Raw genomic sequence first — 16753 nt, 5'->3', positions numbered from 1 at the left:
AATTTTCTGCTTGATAATTTGCGATGGCATCTAAGCTTAGCTTCTCAACAGCTGCTCAGAGCCCAACTTCATCTTTCCAAGATGGTGACCCCTTGTGACAAGTTTGAAGACCTGGATCATTGCTGCTATTGACAAGCTGACACTTTAGGCTGGTGCAATAAGTTCTGTATATAAAATATAGCAGGAGTGCCTGCATCATTTTGTTTAAATTCTAAAATAATGTTAGAAATACAAGAACATGGATTAAATTTTAGTTTTTAATGAACATGTAAACAAACAAAAATGTTCAAAATAAAAACAAAGGTATCCCAGATCATGTTTACAGTGATTACATTTCCTAAGCCACTTAAACAAGCTTTAGTTGTAAGATGTCATCTAGATTGTGAACAATATGCTGCAGTTTTTCCTTTTACAACATGAACAGTTAATTCCATTCTCTAAAGAAAAGCAAGCATGTCTGCACCCTAACTTATCCTTTAAAAAATAAGAAAAACAAAAAACACAGTCAGTTGGTTGCCTAAAAAAATTGTAATCTTTGGTTCTATTAAGGAGATAAGATGGTTTCAGACTACCAAGATCTGGCAAAGACTAGTTCGTTTCTATCACTCGGTTTAGGAGACGTAATTCGGTACATGAGATGCAACTCCACAAGGTCGAAATAATCTGAAACCATGCGGTCACCATAATAACCATAGGATGGCAAAAAAGGAAAAACAAACATGATTTAACTCATCCACTGAAGGTGCACCTCTACCAGACTGTAGATATTTTAAACAGTGAAACAGTTAAGAATGTTTTAAGTGTACAATTAAAAAAAAAAAAAAGGTGAGAACGAGTGAAGAAAATGAAACGTGGAAACAATGAAGAGAGTCGTTTCTTTTATACAACGGCCTTCCGGAAACCAGCTCATGCCTTTCTTCTCGAGTAGTAGAAGTCTGAAGCAGTGGAAGGATCAGGAGGTTAACCATAGTAAAACGAAAAAAAAAATAAATTGGCATATGCACAATTTCTTCCACAAGTCTGCCAACGCTTAATATCTGAAGCACCTGTCCCACGCTTTCAGGGAGGGGAGGGAAGGGAACGCAATAGAAAACTGGACACCATGTTTCACTAATCTTCGTGATATTCACAATTATTAACAGCGGCTACATTCAGCATATTGGACACCGCGGGTAGCCAGTTTATACGGAAATAAAGTTCAGCTTTACACCAAGTAAATGGTCTCCGACGACGACTGGCAAGTGTACGTATGAACTAAAAATCTCTAGGTTTCAGGGGAGTGACAGGTCCAGCTCCAGCCTGGTCTGTGATCTCTGCTCCTTTCATGTTCAAAATCCTGCAGGAAAGAGGAGGGGGGGGGGGAGAAAGAAATGGAGTTGGTGTTATTAACCCATTGCCATTTCCGGATTTGTTTAGCGGATGATAAAGTGCAACACGAGAGTTGGGAAAGGGTAGAAAATATATCCGTAGCCTGGGAGCAACGTCTATAAGGTGAAATGTTTCCAAAAGGAAAGCAGGAAAATGTTGAAATGTTTACAGCTCAATGAAAGAGGGGAAAATTCATGTCCTAGATTGTCCTTTAAGGCCCTTTCATCTGCCAAGAGCTATAAAAGAGTTCCCGCCTCCATAGTTGTGATCACTTTGCTTTTCAACTAATTGTACCCCTTGAGGGCTTGAAGCAATTGCCTAGTCTGAAGGGCAGTTAAAAGGAACAGTAACATCAAAAAATAAAGTGTTTTAAAGTATTGAAAATATCATGTATGGTTGCCCTGCACTGCTAAATCTGATCTGTTTAATTCAGAAACACTACTATTGTCTATATAAACAAGCTGCGGTACAGCAATGGTGGATAGTGGATAACAACATTATGTTCTACAGAGATTATCTGATGTGTAACCTTTTCTCCTTTGAATGGCTGCCCCCATTGCTACACAGCAGCTTATTAATATAAACAATAGTAGTGTTTCTGAAGCAAACACACCAGTTTTACCAGTACAGGGCAACACTGCATTATATTTGTACTAATTTAAAGGAACAGTTCAGTGTAAAAATAAAAACTGTCTAAATAAGATAGGCTGTGCAAAATAAAAACATGTTTCTAATATAGTTAGTTATCCAAAAATGTAATGTACAAGGCTGGAGTGACTGGATGTGTAACATAATAGCCAGAACACTTCTTCCTGCTTTTCAGCTCTATAACTCTTGAGTTAGTCAGCGACTTGAAGGGGGGCCACATGGGACATAAACTGTTCAGTGAGTTTGCAATTGATCCTCAGCATTCAGCTCAGATTCAAAATCAACAGATATGACCCATTTGCCCCCCCCCCCATCACGTCTCTGGTTACTGCCTGGTAACCAATCAGTGGAAACCAAGAGAGAGTTGAAAAGCAGGAAGTAGTGTTCTGGCTATTATGTTAGAAATCCAGTTACTCCAGCCTTTATACATTACATTTTTGGCTTACGAACTATACTAGAAACATTTTTGGTTTTGCACAGCCTATTTACCCAGTTTTTATTTTTATACAGAACAATTCCTTTAAAACACTAATTTTTTGATGCTACTGCTCCTTTAAGGTGGCCTTAATGGCACAGCTATAACCATACGGAACAAAGTTTTGTACGATATTTTGTATTTGTATGGCAGGAGATGAGTAGACTAATATCAGCAAAAGATTTGGATATCAGTCAGCTGGTCGATCGGGCAGGTCGGAAAATTATTATGGTCACCTGAACATAAGACCAGTGTTTGCTGCACAGATACAGATATAATTCTATTGTTTCTACCTGTATATCTGAAGCTTTAGCTCTAAATGTCTGTATATGAATATGCTTTCCTAGATGCACCTTAAAGCCCAGCTGTAAAGCCAGTTAGGGTGAGAACCTATTTGCTATATAGATATTCCTGCAACTATGGCAACCACGGAGTTAACACTACATGTAGAGATGACGGATAATCACCTGCACAGCCTGCCATTGGCATGAATGACACCCACCTTGCACTGCACAGATAGATTTGGCCCAAAAACACACTTGAGTGCTTTACGCTAAAGTCCCCCGGCACGGGAAGTAGCAGTTCAAGTCAACAGTAGTCTACATGGCCAGTATCATAACCACAAATCATAATCATAGTGGTATAAGCACAACTAAAAAGGTTTAACTTCATATTTAAGCTACACAAGCAAAGCAATTATTCAGCATTACCATTATAAAGCATGCTTGTTCCCATGCAGATTTACTTTGCTAACAAAACTTCTGACAGAAGCTGCAATAGCTGGCTTGATTGAATAATGCAAAAGAATAATGGTATGCACCCATGGATACAGGCACCAACAAACAAGGTATCTAGGATACAGGATACAAGTACAAAAGGCAAGGAAAGGTGGATGCTAATTTGTCTATATCAATACTGGTTAGGAAAACTTTAGACCTATGGCCAGAATAGGGTGGGTGCTCAACAGAACAACAATACTTCCAAGTGCAGCCAAATGCTGTTTGCGTTTCCTAAGATGTTAGCCATGTTGGGTGAGGAAAGACTTAAAAGCAATTTCTAACAACAGAACTGCAAGGTGTAGTTTTACAACAAATGAAACATCTGTTTAATGAACTTGATATCTTTAAATGCTTTGGAAAGCAATATTAAGTGACATCAGTTCCTACAGATCCAACAATACAAGTGTCACAATCTCTTAGCAAGATCTTTTACTTGGCCTAAACTTACTCTCCACAAATCTAGATCAAGGAACTGCCCAACAAGCACCTATTAAGGTTGTGGCTTCCACATGCTGAAATTAATATTAGTATGGGACCCGTTGTCTTATAGCTTTCACTATTGTGGCTAATCTATTGGCAATAAACTGCTTTGGTAGCTTTCCTTCTCCTTTAAAAATGAAATAGGCCGATTGTGCTTCAAGTAAGGATTAATTATATCTTAGTTTGGATCAAGTGCAAGGTACTGTTTTATTATTACAGAGAAAAAGGAAATTGTTTTTAAAATTGTGGGTTATTTGGATAAAACGGAGTCTATGGGAGATGGCCTTTCCGTAATTCGGAGCTCTCTGGACAACAGGTTTCCAGATAATGGATCCCATACCCATATAATAACCAAGTGAGCCTGAAATATTCTCGGATTGATATAGGACATTAAATCTAATCCTGGCCTTTATTCTGTAAATAAACATGACTCTGCACATTGTATCAGAAGGAAATTGCTTTCAAATATATCCATGATTAAGAAAATGATGGATTCTAAGAAATCAAGTGGCTCATGTGACGGCAAAGAGTAAAGTTGTTCACTTGGGTGTCCTCTTTTATAAGCCTTTGTGACTGGCATTTGCCCCTTCACCTGAAGCCCAAAGTTTTGCATTATGCTCAACCCTGGACAGATTTCCACATCCTCTCATTGTGCAGAAACATCCGCTGTACCTCAACGTCACAGCAGAAAACCTGTGGACAGCAACATGTTTAATAAAGTTGTCCCAGCTAATCATGATCCTCATCTGTAGACTAACCAAGCCATGAAAGCAAAGTCTAAAGGGATGTAAAGAGGGAGCATAAAACTGGTCTTGTGTTAGACAACTCAAATAACTTCAAACTTTTTAAAAAAGGATAAACAATCATTACATATTAATGCACACAAATATATCTATATATATCTATATCTATATATAGATATATAGATATATATCTATATATTTATTAAATATATAGATATATATTTATTAAATATATAGATATATATCTATATATTTATTAAATATATAGATATATATTTATTAATTATAGATATATATATATCTATATAATTATTAAATATATAGATATATATCTATATATTTATTAATATATAGATATATATATCTATATATTTATTTATTTAGTACAGATTAAATGCAAAGCAGCCAAACTGCAGCAAAAGGAAAAATGTGACAAAAGCAAAAATGTGACAAAAGCAAAGGTAGCCCAATTACTATTCAGTCCTATGGAACATCACTACAAATTTACTATATGTCTTGAAGGAACCCTTACTGAAATCATGCCTTGTTAACATTGTTAGAGATGAATATGTCACAGTTTTCCATTAGGGAAGGAAAATATAAAGAAGGAAAAACCACACCATTAGACCTCAGTTGCCAAAGGGAACTGCTGTACATTAACAGTTACCTTCTGCAGCAGAAGTACTTTAATAGAAAACAGACAATGTTAATTATTGTCATAAAACAGGAAGGCTGAACCCCCCCCCCCAATAATCCTTGAAGTGTTAGGTCCAGGAATGTGAGCACAGAAAAGCTTCCACATTCACGCCACCAAAACGGTTTCCCGGATTTGGAAGAGGGAGTTAATGCATGAGAAAGATGCAGCTGTTAAGATGACCCAACATCCCAAAAAGATGATATTGCTATAAATATGTACAAGGAATTTTGAAAATAAAGTTAGTAGTCAAATTTTCCAAGGACGTCTTTTTTGGGGTTTTCTTTATTTTTTAAATTTGCGCCAAATAGTAACCACCTCCTTGATCTAACACTCTTTGAAGTATATCGAATTTGTTCTTTCTTGGAATTTAGGTTTGCCTGCAACGTCCCTTGGGTTGTTGGCTACTAACCTTTCATGTTACTCTTGGATTTGTCAGTTTGCTTGCCTGTGGGGGTTTGGGCTTGCTGGCCCTGCCCACTGGAGGAGGCTGCTTGCTGAGCTGCCTTCTGCTTTAACATTGTCCAGTCAAATGTGTAGTCGTACTGGTGGTTTAATGTTCTGGAAGAGAATGGATATTCAGTTAGTTAGAGAATAAAAATACACAAACCCCCCCCAGATATTTACCAGTTAAAATCTGTGTTGCTATCCATTTGATTTCCAAGTGGTCTGTATTCGTTACCAGTAAAATAGACCTAGGAGTCACTATGCACAAGGTGGTTGTGCAAAAAGGGCATTAAAATGGATGTGGGTGGTATGGAGACTGGGGACGGAGCAACAGAGAGGTTTTTCAAGGGATATGGTCATGGGAAAACATTTTTTTCCCCAAAATGCATCAGTTAATAGTGCTGATCCAGCAGAATTCTGCACTGAAATTGGTTTCTCAAAAGAGCAAACAGATGACACATGACCAGGCAAAATGACCGGAGATGGCAAACAAATCAAGATTGACTGTATTGGGTCTATAACGAACGCATGGATCATATCATTTCACTAGGGTGCAAAGTGTTTCAATGTTCAACACCTGGGTCTGAGCGAAGTTAAAATCACGTTATTGTAGGCATAGTTGTGGACTAACCTGAACAGAATACGGAATAGTTGTCGCAGATACATGTAGTCGGGTGCCTCTTCAAATCGTAAGCCGCGGCAGTAGTTCAGATACATTGCAAATTCTGCAGGAAAGCCCTAAAGGTCCATCGTGCAAAAGTGTGTCAAGGTAGAATACACAAAAATAAAAATCTTTCTACAATATTTATTGAATTTATACAAAACTTTGGTTTATTAACAGGCTTATCTTGCAGACCAAAGGTCTGGCCTGAAATTGTGTTATGTTTTACATGACACCAAACAGAAGTATTTCTACTAAAGCTACTTTAAAATCATCTGCAGATGTTGAATTAGTAGATATCATCGAAATTCATAGATCAAAATGGCTCACTACATCCCCAACCAGCATCACCGACCTACCTTACACAACACCTCAACTGGAGTGGACATCTTCTTTTCACTTATCTTTTCATACTTTTGTTTCTTTGTTGCCGCCTGTGGAACATGTGGTTCACAATATAAAAATGTTGTGCAATACCAGACTAAACCGGAGGATACAAGAAAAATATACATTTTTTTTTCTATAGAAGGTAACTGTATGCAGAGGTTCACATAAGCGACTAATCACATCAGCAACAAATCCAAAATATTGTTTTTGGTCATATCTTAAAATGTACCAAAGTAAACTAACCAAATCATAAAGAAAATGCAAACACATCTGCAGAATGGTCTTGCCTAGGCAAGCAGCTACACAGTTTGCTTAAAGGAGAAGAAAAGCTACCGAAGCAGTTTATTGCCAATAGATTAGCCAAAATAGTGCAAGCTATAAAACTAGATTTATTCTGTAGAATGCTTTACCAGACCAAACTGCTCTAGAAGCAGTTTGTTTAGGAGCAGCTGCCATATTAGCTTGGTGTGACATCACTTCCTGTCTGAGTCACTCTGCTCACGCATAGCTCTGGGCTCAAATTACAGCAGGGAAGGGGGAAAGAGGAGCAAACTGAGCATGCTTAAGCTGCTGCCCTGGAGGTTTACGCTGAAAACAGGAAGTCTGATACAGACTCCCATGTGTACACAATAGAATGAAAAACTGGAGTGTTTCTTTTGACAGAGAATTCTGAACAGCATTAATTTAATTTACTGGTGTATTTATATAGACCTTTCTGTTAAAACTTACTTCATTTTAGCCTTTCCTTCTCCTTTAAAGGTAGCAACAGAGGAGCAAAACTGCATTATATTTGTATTACTTTAAAACAATTAAATTTTTTGATGTTCCTTTATGTAAAAACAACCAGGTTGGTTTACAAGTCTGTTTCCGGCATTGCTCAGAGAACGGAATACCTTCAGTGTCTGCTTTATATTCTATGTTTCTTTTGTGGGCATTTAGGTTGTGGGGGATAAGCAGCACATTAGCTGTGTTTTATTGCAGTGTAGTAGTATACATAATTGAATGGGTTGTGGTCGCTCCAAATGCATTTTTTTATTTTTTACTGCCCATTTCAAGAAGAATTCAACCCGTAACATAAAAAAACGCTACCCTACGTACACCCCCCCAGCCTACCTGGTACCCGGTGCCCCTAACTTTTTACTTACCCATTGGTGCAGATTCTGTTCATGGGTGCCATCTTCTTTTCTTCGTTAGACTTCAGAAGCAGACAGTCGTTTTCGTTGCATGCGCAATTGGAGTAATACTTTCGGGAATTTTAGTGACTTTCATCACATGTGCAGATGTTTGGGACCAGACTATTACTCCAACTGCGCATGCGACGAAAGCAGCGGTCTGCTTCCGAAGTTATACGAAGAAAAGAAGATGGTGGCCGTGAACTCCAGAGGACAAAATCTGCAGTGAGGGGTAGGTAAAGTTAGGGGCCCCGGGTACCAGGTAGGTGGGGGGTCTACGTAGGGTAGGGTTTTTTTTTATGTTATGGGTTGAATTCTCCTTTAAAGCTTTGGAAACAATTTCATAGAAGTCATATTGCAAAGTGGTGTTTCCTTTGCCAATTACCACTAATCTTCCCACTTTCATAAATGTATGAAAAGGTTATATTTAATAAGAAATAAAACCAATGAGGTCATATACAGTTAGTTGGGACTCTACCCAGAGAGCAGCACAATAAGGTAAGTATGCTTCTCCTATATCCTAATGCTACAAACGGATGCTTCAAAAGCTACAGGCCGAGTGCAGGACTTACCTTTAATCCCTGCCACGGAAGGCTGGTTCTGTTGAAATACATTAGCACGTACCCTAGGGACTCCATGTCATCACGGCGACTGCAAAAAAATAATAAAATAAAACATATCTGTCAGTCTTCAGATCGCAGATCAAATTGCAAATTACTTTTCTGCAGATATCGTCTGCATGACCTGGTAGCATTCAACAATTACCCATTTTACATAGTAACAGATGATATAGCAGTTAAAGTTCAAAAAAAAAAAAAAAAAGCAAACTAAACCAATTTGCAAAATCCTTTAGTTATAAAATAAAAAATGTTTATTTTGTGTGGTACATGGGTGGTTTTACTGCAGCAGGAAAACACGGGACTTGCAATCATTTCCTTAAAACTTGCTTGTCTACATCTGCAAACAATCTCTGCTGGCTACAGTTACTTGTGGTTCTTCCCATTATAGTCAATCAGAAGCAACAGAAGACAATTCCCAGTGTTTTACTGCCAGTACATGATGCAAAGCTCCATGTGCCACAGCCCTAGAAGGTGTTCTCTATTTTTAAAAATCTTATGGTCTCCTTCAGGGTTCAGATTTACTCCTGCAGTTGTCAGTGCATTCCCCGAGTGTTAACCTTATGTGGAGGTTGGGAATTTCTGGCTTCGCTTAGGAAGTGCAGGAGGAAAGCCTTTAGTACAAAATCCATGTAGAGTAAGGGAGTCATAGCTAATGCTACAAACAGAACAAAGATTTGCCATGTGTTAAAAATAATATCTGAGCAGACATTTGGACTCGACGGGTGTAGGATGCCCAGAGAAGGCCCAAACGGACAAAGCTAGCGGCAGTGATAAACTAGATAGCAGTACTATAGTGCTTTCAGCGGCTAGGGACAAACAAGTAGAATAATCTTAAATACAGGGGACTGGTACAGAAAGGCATTTGAGCAGCAGCTGTCACCATCATGAAGGTAAACACAAGCAGCTGGTCAAATGTCTGCGAGCCAGTCCACGTGGCCACAACCCATTCATGTCAGTTGGGGGAGGAGGGGGCTAGTCATTCATGCTGTTCAGCTATGCAGGTTTTGCTACTCAGGCAATCGTTAAATCAGGTGCCCCACACATGGACAGATTAAACAACTGGGTGTGTGACAAATTCAGCGAACAGCTTAAAGGAACAGTAACACCAAACAATGAGTTCGGGATTCGGCCTTTTTCAACAGGATTAAGCCAAACAAAATCCTAAATAGTCTGACCTTTTGTCACAAAACAAGTAAAAACAAAGTTTACCCCTTCCCACCCCTAATTTGCATATGCAAATTAGGATTCGGATTGGTATTTGCCGAATCTTTCGTGAAGGATTTGGCCAAATCCAAAATAGTGGATTCGGTGCATCCCTATTTTAAAGTAATGTAAATATAATGTACGGTTGCCCTGCACTGGTAAAACAGATGCGTTTGCTTCAGAAACACTACTATAGTTCATATAATCAAGCTGCTGTGTAGCAATGGTGGAAATTGAAAAAAGATTATATGGCTCGTGTTCTACAGAGCTCATCTGCTGTGTAACCTGAATCTGCTCTCCTTCGAATGGCTGCCCCCATTGCTACACAGCAGCTTATTTATATAAACAATAGTAGTGTTTCTGAAGCAAACAGCAGTTTTACTAGCGCTGGGCAACATTGCATTATATTTGTATTACTTTAAATCAGTGGCCCACAACCAGCAGCTCGCGAGCAACATGTTGCTCACCAACCCCTTGGATGCTGCTCTTAGTGGCCGCAAAGCAGATACCTATTTTTGAATTCCTGGCTTGGAGGCAAGTTTTAATTGCAGAAGAAACAGGTGTACGGACAAACAGAACCTCCTGAGGGCTACGAGTCCATATAGGGCTACCAAACAGCCAATAACAGCCCTTATTTGATATCCCCATGGACACGTTCATGCTTGTGTTGCTCCCCAACTCTTTTTTACATTTAAACTTGGCTCATGCGTAAAAAAAGGTTGGGGACCCCCTGCTCTAAATCACAACTTTTTTTGACGTTACTGTTCCTTTAAGTAACATAATAAAGTGTGCTGCATTACATACAGTGATTAGACTGCAACTTTACCTTTGCTCAATTCCTAGATGAGCGTTTATACTAGCATAGCGGGCCGTGCCAGTAAGATTTTTGTCTTCTCTGTAAGGTATGTGCTGTCTCGTCCGGTTGTCTCTGTACTTTTTAGCCAAACCAAAGTCTATAAGGAATAACTTGGGGGAAAAAAATTAAACTGTTTAAGATATTTGTAAATAACATACTCAATTGCTACTTCAAACAGTTGCTGAACATAATTGCATGCATACAATTCTTCGGGCATATTCTCAAAAAACTTAAAATAGCATTAAAAATGTTTAAAAATACAAAAGCACAAGATTTTTTAAAACACAAACAAAATACACTGTCTAAGGGCATGACAACATGCAGACATAAGGGCAGAGCAACTGCATTTCACAATCATTTCCACGAGGACAATATCTTACAAGGAAAATATTTTTTAAGCATAATTCATGTTCACCTTAGATCTTAAAGGGATACTGTCACGGGATTTTTTTATTTTTTTCCCAAAATGAATCAGTTAATAGCGCTTGCGATAGGGAATAAATGGCTTTGATGAGTGGCGTTGTACTGGCAAACTGCAGCTGTAATCCTAGGGGAGGAAGCAAAAGACGCGCAGTTCCGCCAATACAGGGCAGTACTGTCTGCAAAAAAACCGGTAGTGACGTCCTGTCGCCACATGCAATTGCGAGGCACGTATACTCGCACAGATACCTATTTAAATGGGAGAAAGGAGAGCGACCAGCACTTATGCCCCTGACGAAGCTGCTTGGTGTGGATAGCTCCCACTCTTCCCAACGTAGCTAGGTAGGAGGTTTGCTGGGCACTTATGGCGACTGTACTCTGACGAGTATCCCTCATGGAGCTGGCACTAACAGTGGATATTAGAATCCGTTACTATTATATGTCACTAACCACCACCGTTCCAGCCTGCGCAACTGTTTTTAATAGTGTGTGTTTTTAGGGATATGGTCCTGCACGGCATAGTTTTACACGCTGTGAGTATTTATGTTGTTGTTGCCAGAAAAGTTTACTTTAATTTAAGTTATATTTAAATACATTGTTGCTACATTGTAGCTGAATGGGTGAGTTTTCACTCTCCACTACTGAATGTAGCTGTTTTGTCTTTCTTCAATTACACAGTTTGTTGCCAACTTGCAGGCGAACGGCTGCCTATGATCCAGCTTGCTCCCAATATCCTTTTGCAAGTTTGAATGTATCCCTTAAAGGAACAGTTCAGTGTGAAAATAAAAACTGTGTAAATAGATAGGATGTGCAAAATAAAACATGTTTCTAACATAGTAAGTTAGGCAAAAATTGAATGCATAAAAGCTGGAGTGATTGGATGTCTAAGATAATAGCCAGAACATTACTTCCTGCTTTGCAGCTCTCTTGGTTTCCACCAATTGTTACAAGGTAGTAACCAATCAGTGACTTGAGGGGGGAGGGGGCACAAGTTATAACTGTTGCTTTTGAATCTGAACTGCATGCCAAGGATCAATTGCAAACTCACTGAACAGATATGTCCCATGTGCCCCCCCCCCTTCAAGTCGCTGACTAACTCAGAGTTAGAGAGCTGAAAAGCAGGGAGTTGTGTTCTAGCTATTATGTTAGAAATCCAGTCACTCCAGCCTTTATACATTACAATTTTGGCTAACTAACTATATTAGCAACATTTTTTATTTTGCACAACCTATTTGCCCAGTCATTATTTTTACACTGAACTGTTCCTTTAACCAGAATTAAGCCAAGTATATTTTGCTGTGGGGATACCGAGCAAAGGAGAACAGACACAGCAATAGTGGAAACAAGGAGTAAGTTTGCTGGAACCATACACAGGTATACCAAAGACCTTGCACTTACACAATCCCTAAACTTTAAAGGCACGAAAAATAGCAAGTTTGCTTTATTTGTATGAGCTGCAGTATGGACAACAGTTCCGTCACAGGCCGTGCTCACTTCCAACTTCTCTTCAGAGGCTCCTCAGCAATGTATACAAGGGAGCAGAAGGTAAGCACGGACTGAAACTACCCACAAACTGAAGTATAGAAGCACTGTCCTGAAGGGGTTATTCAACTTTAAATAAATAAAGTTTAAATAACTTTTAGTATGCTGTAGACAGTGATCCCCAACCAGTAGCTCACAAGCAACATGTTGCTCCCCAACAACTTGGATGTTGCTCTCACCGGCCTCAAAGCCATATTTTTGAATTCCAGACTTGGAAGAAAGTTTTAAATTGCATAGAAACTAAGTATACTGCCAAGGAGCCACATAGGGGCTACCAAATAGCCAATCACAGGCCTTTTTTGGCACCGCAAGGGATTTTTTCATGTTTGTGTTACTGCCCAACTCTTTTTATATTTGAATGTGGCTCACAGTAAAAAAAAATGGTTGTGGACCCCTGCTGTAGACTGTGCTGGATAAAAAAAAATTAAAAAAAAACATGGAGAGAAGTTCCCACCAATAGAATCAAAGCCTAAAACTGGAAAGATATGCTAATTTCAATAGGCTGCTAAACAAGAAATTCACGGCCTCGACCGGAATATACACCAGAATAACAGGGACCAGTCTGCGTCTGCATCAACCTGTCCATGACCGGATTTTCAAGGCTACCTGAAGGAATCCTACAGAATGTCTAAAGACAACTTGAGTCCATGTTGCTGGTCTGAGCACTCTAAGTGCAATATTTGGGAGAGAACGACTCCACAAGCAAGTACTGCTCTTCAGTAGTTATGGCAACTAGAATGGATTGGGCCATGCCATTCCGAACTAGAAAAGGGAGTACTTGCCTCAACCTGAATATTATATTTTGCTTTGTAGCATAATTTTTCAAAAATAAAAGTATTCTGACACAGATGTGTGGTTTCATTAGAGCATAAAATATCTTACACTGAAGTGAAACATAAGTTATATGAGGGCTTCTGCTGAATCCACTGCTAAAGGTACCTTTTTGCCTATTTTTAGCACACAAAAAAAAAAAAATCTAGAACAAACTTGATAGAGGGGATGACATCATCTAAACTGATAAAATGAATTAATCTTTATTACTTAATGTTAAAATTTAAAGATATAATCTGGCAGGGGAACCAGCTTTACACGTTTTGTGACGGAGCGTCAGTTCATCAGGCTTCTGACGCTCTGTCACAAAATGCGTAAAGCTGGTTCCCCTGCACGCTTAAAACATGGAGTAATAAAGATTCATTTTATCAAAGTTTGGTTTCCCCGATTCCTGAGCGGGTGGTGTCATCCCCACAATCAAAGCTTGTTCTGAAATTGCATGTCTGCGCCCAGAGCGAAGAGGGAGGGATTATCCGGATACCAGGACATACAACCTCTCTGCAATGTGCTGTTATGGGGATCACCTTCACACATCATTAAAAAAAAAATCTAACCAGGGCAAAAAAAAAAAACAACAAGTTTTTGATTCTTGCGAGACAGACCATTAGATTCTCAGTGCAAAAATAATCTCCTAAGCATGACGGCTTTTAAAGAATAAAACTTTTTATTTTAAAATCTCCAAGAGACACTCTAACCAGCCTCCAGAATAACATACCATTCTCCCTGCATTCAGTCTGATGTTGTTTCCAAATTACAAGTAGAAAACATTAGCGCATTTCAGATACTTCCTGGTCTATTGTGAAGCTCCACCTCTTCTCTTTCCTTAGATCTTTTCTCTCCAAATTGACAAAGTCAGCCAAAGAGGCGTCTACTGTGCATGCAGGTGCATCTTCAGTTAATGAGAGGACCGCTCAGAAAAGAAAAGTGGGTGGTGCTTCACACTAGACCAGGATTCAGCTGAAATGAGCTGCGGTTGAGCTGCTTGTGATTTAGAAATGACAAAAGACTGAATGCATAGAGAAAGGTATGTTAGTCTGGGTACTATTTAGAGTAATTAAAAAAAAAAAGGTTTAAGTATTCTTCAAGTGCTTTATATCTGAAACTGATAATTATTGGCTGTTATTATATTCAACAAAGCTTTACAATGGTGAAATGAAGCTAAATCAAACAGACAGGACAATAAGTGTAAAAAGTTCACATTGTTGAGGGCTGCGCTGGAGCATACTAAAGGAACAGTAACAGCAAAAAATGTAAGCATGTAATATAATTTATTGTTGCCCTGCACAGGTAAATGCTATGAGTTTGCTTTAGAAAGTCTACTATTGTTAAAAAAATAAGCTGCCGTGTAGCCACGGGGGCTGATATTCAAACTGAAAAGGAGACAAGGCACACATTTAACAGCAAATAAGCTCTGTAATAAAATACAATGGTGTTCTGCAGAGTGCATCTGTTATCTACTTTGTAAACTGTGCCTTGAATGGCAGCCCCAATGGCTAAACAGCATCGTATTTATATAAATTATAGTAGTCTTTCTGTAGCAAACACAACCGTTTTACCAGTGCAGGGAAACATTACATTATATTTCAATTATTATATTATATTTCATTTATTGTTGTTGCTGCTGTTCCTTTAAGTGCATGTTCAACAACCTGGGTGTGTGCAGAAAAAGTTTTCAGTGAATAACATATGTATTGCCCATTTTTCTAAAGTGTGCATGCTAATTATGTAACCTTTGTAAAGTACTCCAAGGTGGCTGACTCCAGAATGTTCCAAGGACAGTAACATATGAAACTGGAGATTAATTTGGTCAAATGCCATGCTAAAACTTCATGAAAAAGCACTGTTGCTACCAATAAATATTGTAATTGCACCGAAGTCTTATTTACAAAGAAAATCTTCAGTTCACCTAGGCTTCAGGTGAGTACTCTCGAATAAATCATAGAAACCCTATTTTATTTTGTTAAAACTTACAACAACACATTAAAATTCATCACTTCATGTAGTTCAAACCTAGTGAGACACATGGGTTAGTTTCCTAATCGCTGAAGCATTCTCTTAAGCAAGCTGGACGAAAATAAATACATAAATAAATGGATAAATAAAACTAATTGTTCAGAATTAAACAAGCAAAAAGCTGAAAGGGAAATTGTCTTAGTAATGTTACATGTTTGCCAAGTATGTCTGAATAATGCCAACATAAGAGGTGCTTGTGCAAGGCCTGAATTGATCGTTAAACAGAAATATAGAAAGTGTAAGATGAAACCAAGGATTAAATTGTAGGAATAAAAGCGCAGATGAGATTGGGGTGGAGGCTGGAATAGGAGACAGTTGTTCAGACCTGGTTTAATCCTGAGAAAGATGGGTCCTGAGAGGTACTAACAGTCATGCTTCTTTTCCTCTTCCCCACTGGAGATTCTAAACACTGGACAGACAATAGAGGGTGGCAGTGCATCAAACAGTATCGCTTACATTGCAACAATGGCTGGAGCAGACAGGCAACACTGAGGCGCTAAAGGAACAGGAGTCAAATGCCATCCTCCTTCCATCAAGCAGCTATGGGCAATAATATGAAATGTATATCCCCTCTGAAAAAAACCCTCCCCTCCAACAATTGATTTGAAATGTTCCTTTGAGAGTATGCCACTGCCCACACTTTAGCAGCTGGAAACATTTTAGCTTTTAATCTGTACAGGGGGGGGGAATGCAATGATCGATGCCATAATAAGCGAGTAGAAACACAGGCGTTACCACCTCAGCGGTTATGGAATCAAATCATTTTACATTCTGCCCTTCCTCAGTCATCGCACAGATTAGAATATAGATCATTAAAAATCTTCAGTAAGGAAGAGGTGTAAGGCATTTAGTCACCTGACAGATTATAAAGAGATAAGCATGCAGGGCTTGTTACTAAAGGAGCAGAAGACCTGGTATAGACACATGTCCAGCTTTAAGGGCAGATTATTTGGGACACAAAAATGCATCTTAACGCTACTGGAACAAGATTACCAGCAATCTAAACCTGAGCAATGGGATTTTTTTATTGCATGGCAAACACATCAAAACTTTTAAAGAGGCTACATCACAGTATTACAAGAATTTCTGCTGCAAAGGCTTTTTTTTTTAATTTACATATATTCATGGATAAGAGGGCCGGGGGGGGGGGGTGTATTCAATCAAAATATAAAAGCGCTGTCTTAACATTTTCTGAAGGGGTAGAAAATAATAAATGCCTGCAAAACAAGGGGAGACTTGGACAACGATTTCCAAGTACCTGTACTAGGTTAGTGATAGCAGTCACCTGTTCCCTCTCTGTGACCGTCATTATGCCGGGTCCTGATGGGGTGGAGCGGTGCAGTGTTTAAACAGCTGCTGCAGTGATCTCGTATCATGTTGCAAAGTGTTTTTTTTTTGTTGCACATTAAGTTTA

The 16753-nt window shown here is 38.8% G+C and overlaps 1 protein-coding gene across 7 annotated transcripts in view; it reads right to left on the bottom strand.

The window, feature by feature from the left end:
* Nucleotides 1-239: 239 nt before the first annotated feature.
* csnk1a1.L (casein kinase 1 alpha 1 L homeolog) overlaps nt 240-16753 on the bottom strand; it is a 33931-nt gene continuing 17417 nt past the window's right edge. Inside the window, exons 5-11 of one of the 7 annotated variants that reach the window (XM_018250665.2) lie at nt 15665-15748; nt 10504-10643; nt 8427-8505; nt 6655-6738; nt 6266-6372; nt 5600-5748; nt 240-1336 (exon numbers count right to left, since the gene is read on the bottom strand). In XM_018250665.2, the coding sequence (XP_018106154.1) occupies nt 1329-1336; nt 5600-5748; nt 6266-6372; nt 6655-6738; nt 8427-8505; nt 10504-10643; nt 15665-15748 (651 nt within the window). In that variant the 3' untranslated portion in view covers nt 240-1328. 7 annotated transcript variants of the gene reach the window in all.

The sequence above is a fragment of the Xenopus laevis genome, chromosome 3L (assembly GCF_017654675.1).
Source record: "Xenopus laevis strain J_2021 chromosome 3L, Xenopus_laevis_v10.1, whole genome shotgun sequence".
In the NCBI taxonomy this organism is placed as follows: Eukaryota; Metazoa; Chordata; class Amphibia; order Anura; family Pipidae; genus Xenopus; species Xenopus laevis.
This window is presented reverse-complemented; position numbering and strand designations above follow the sequence as displayed.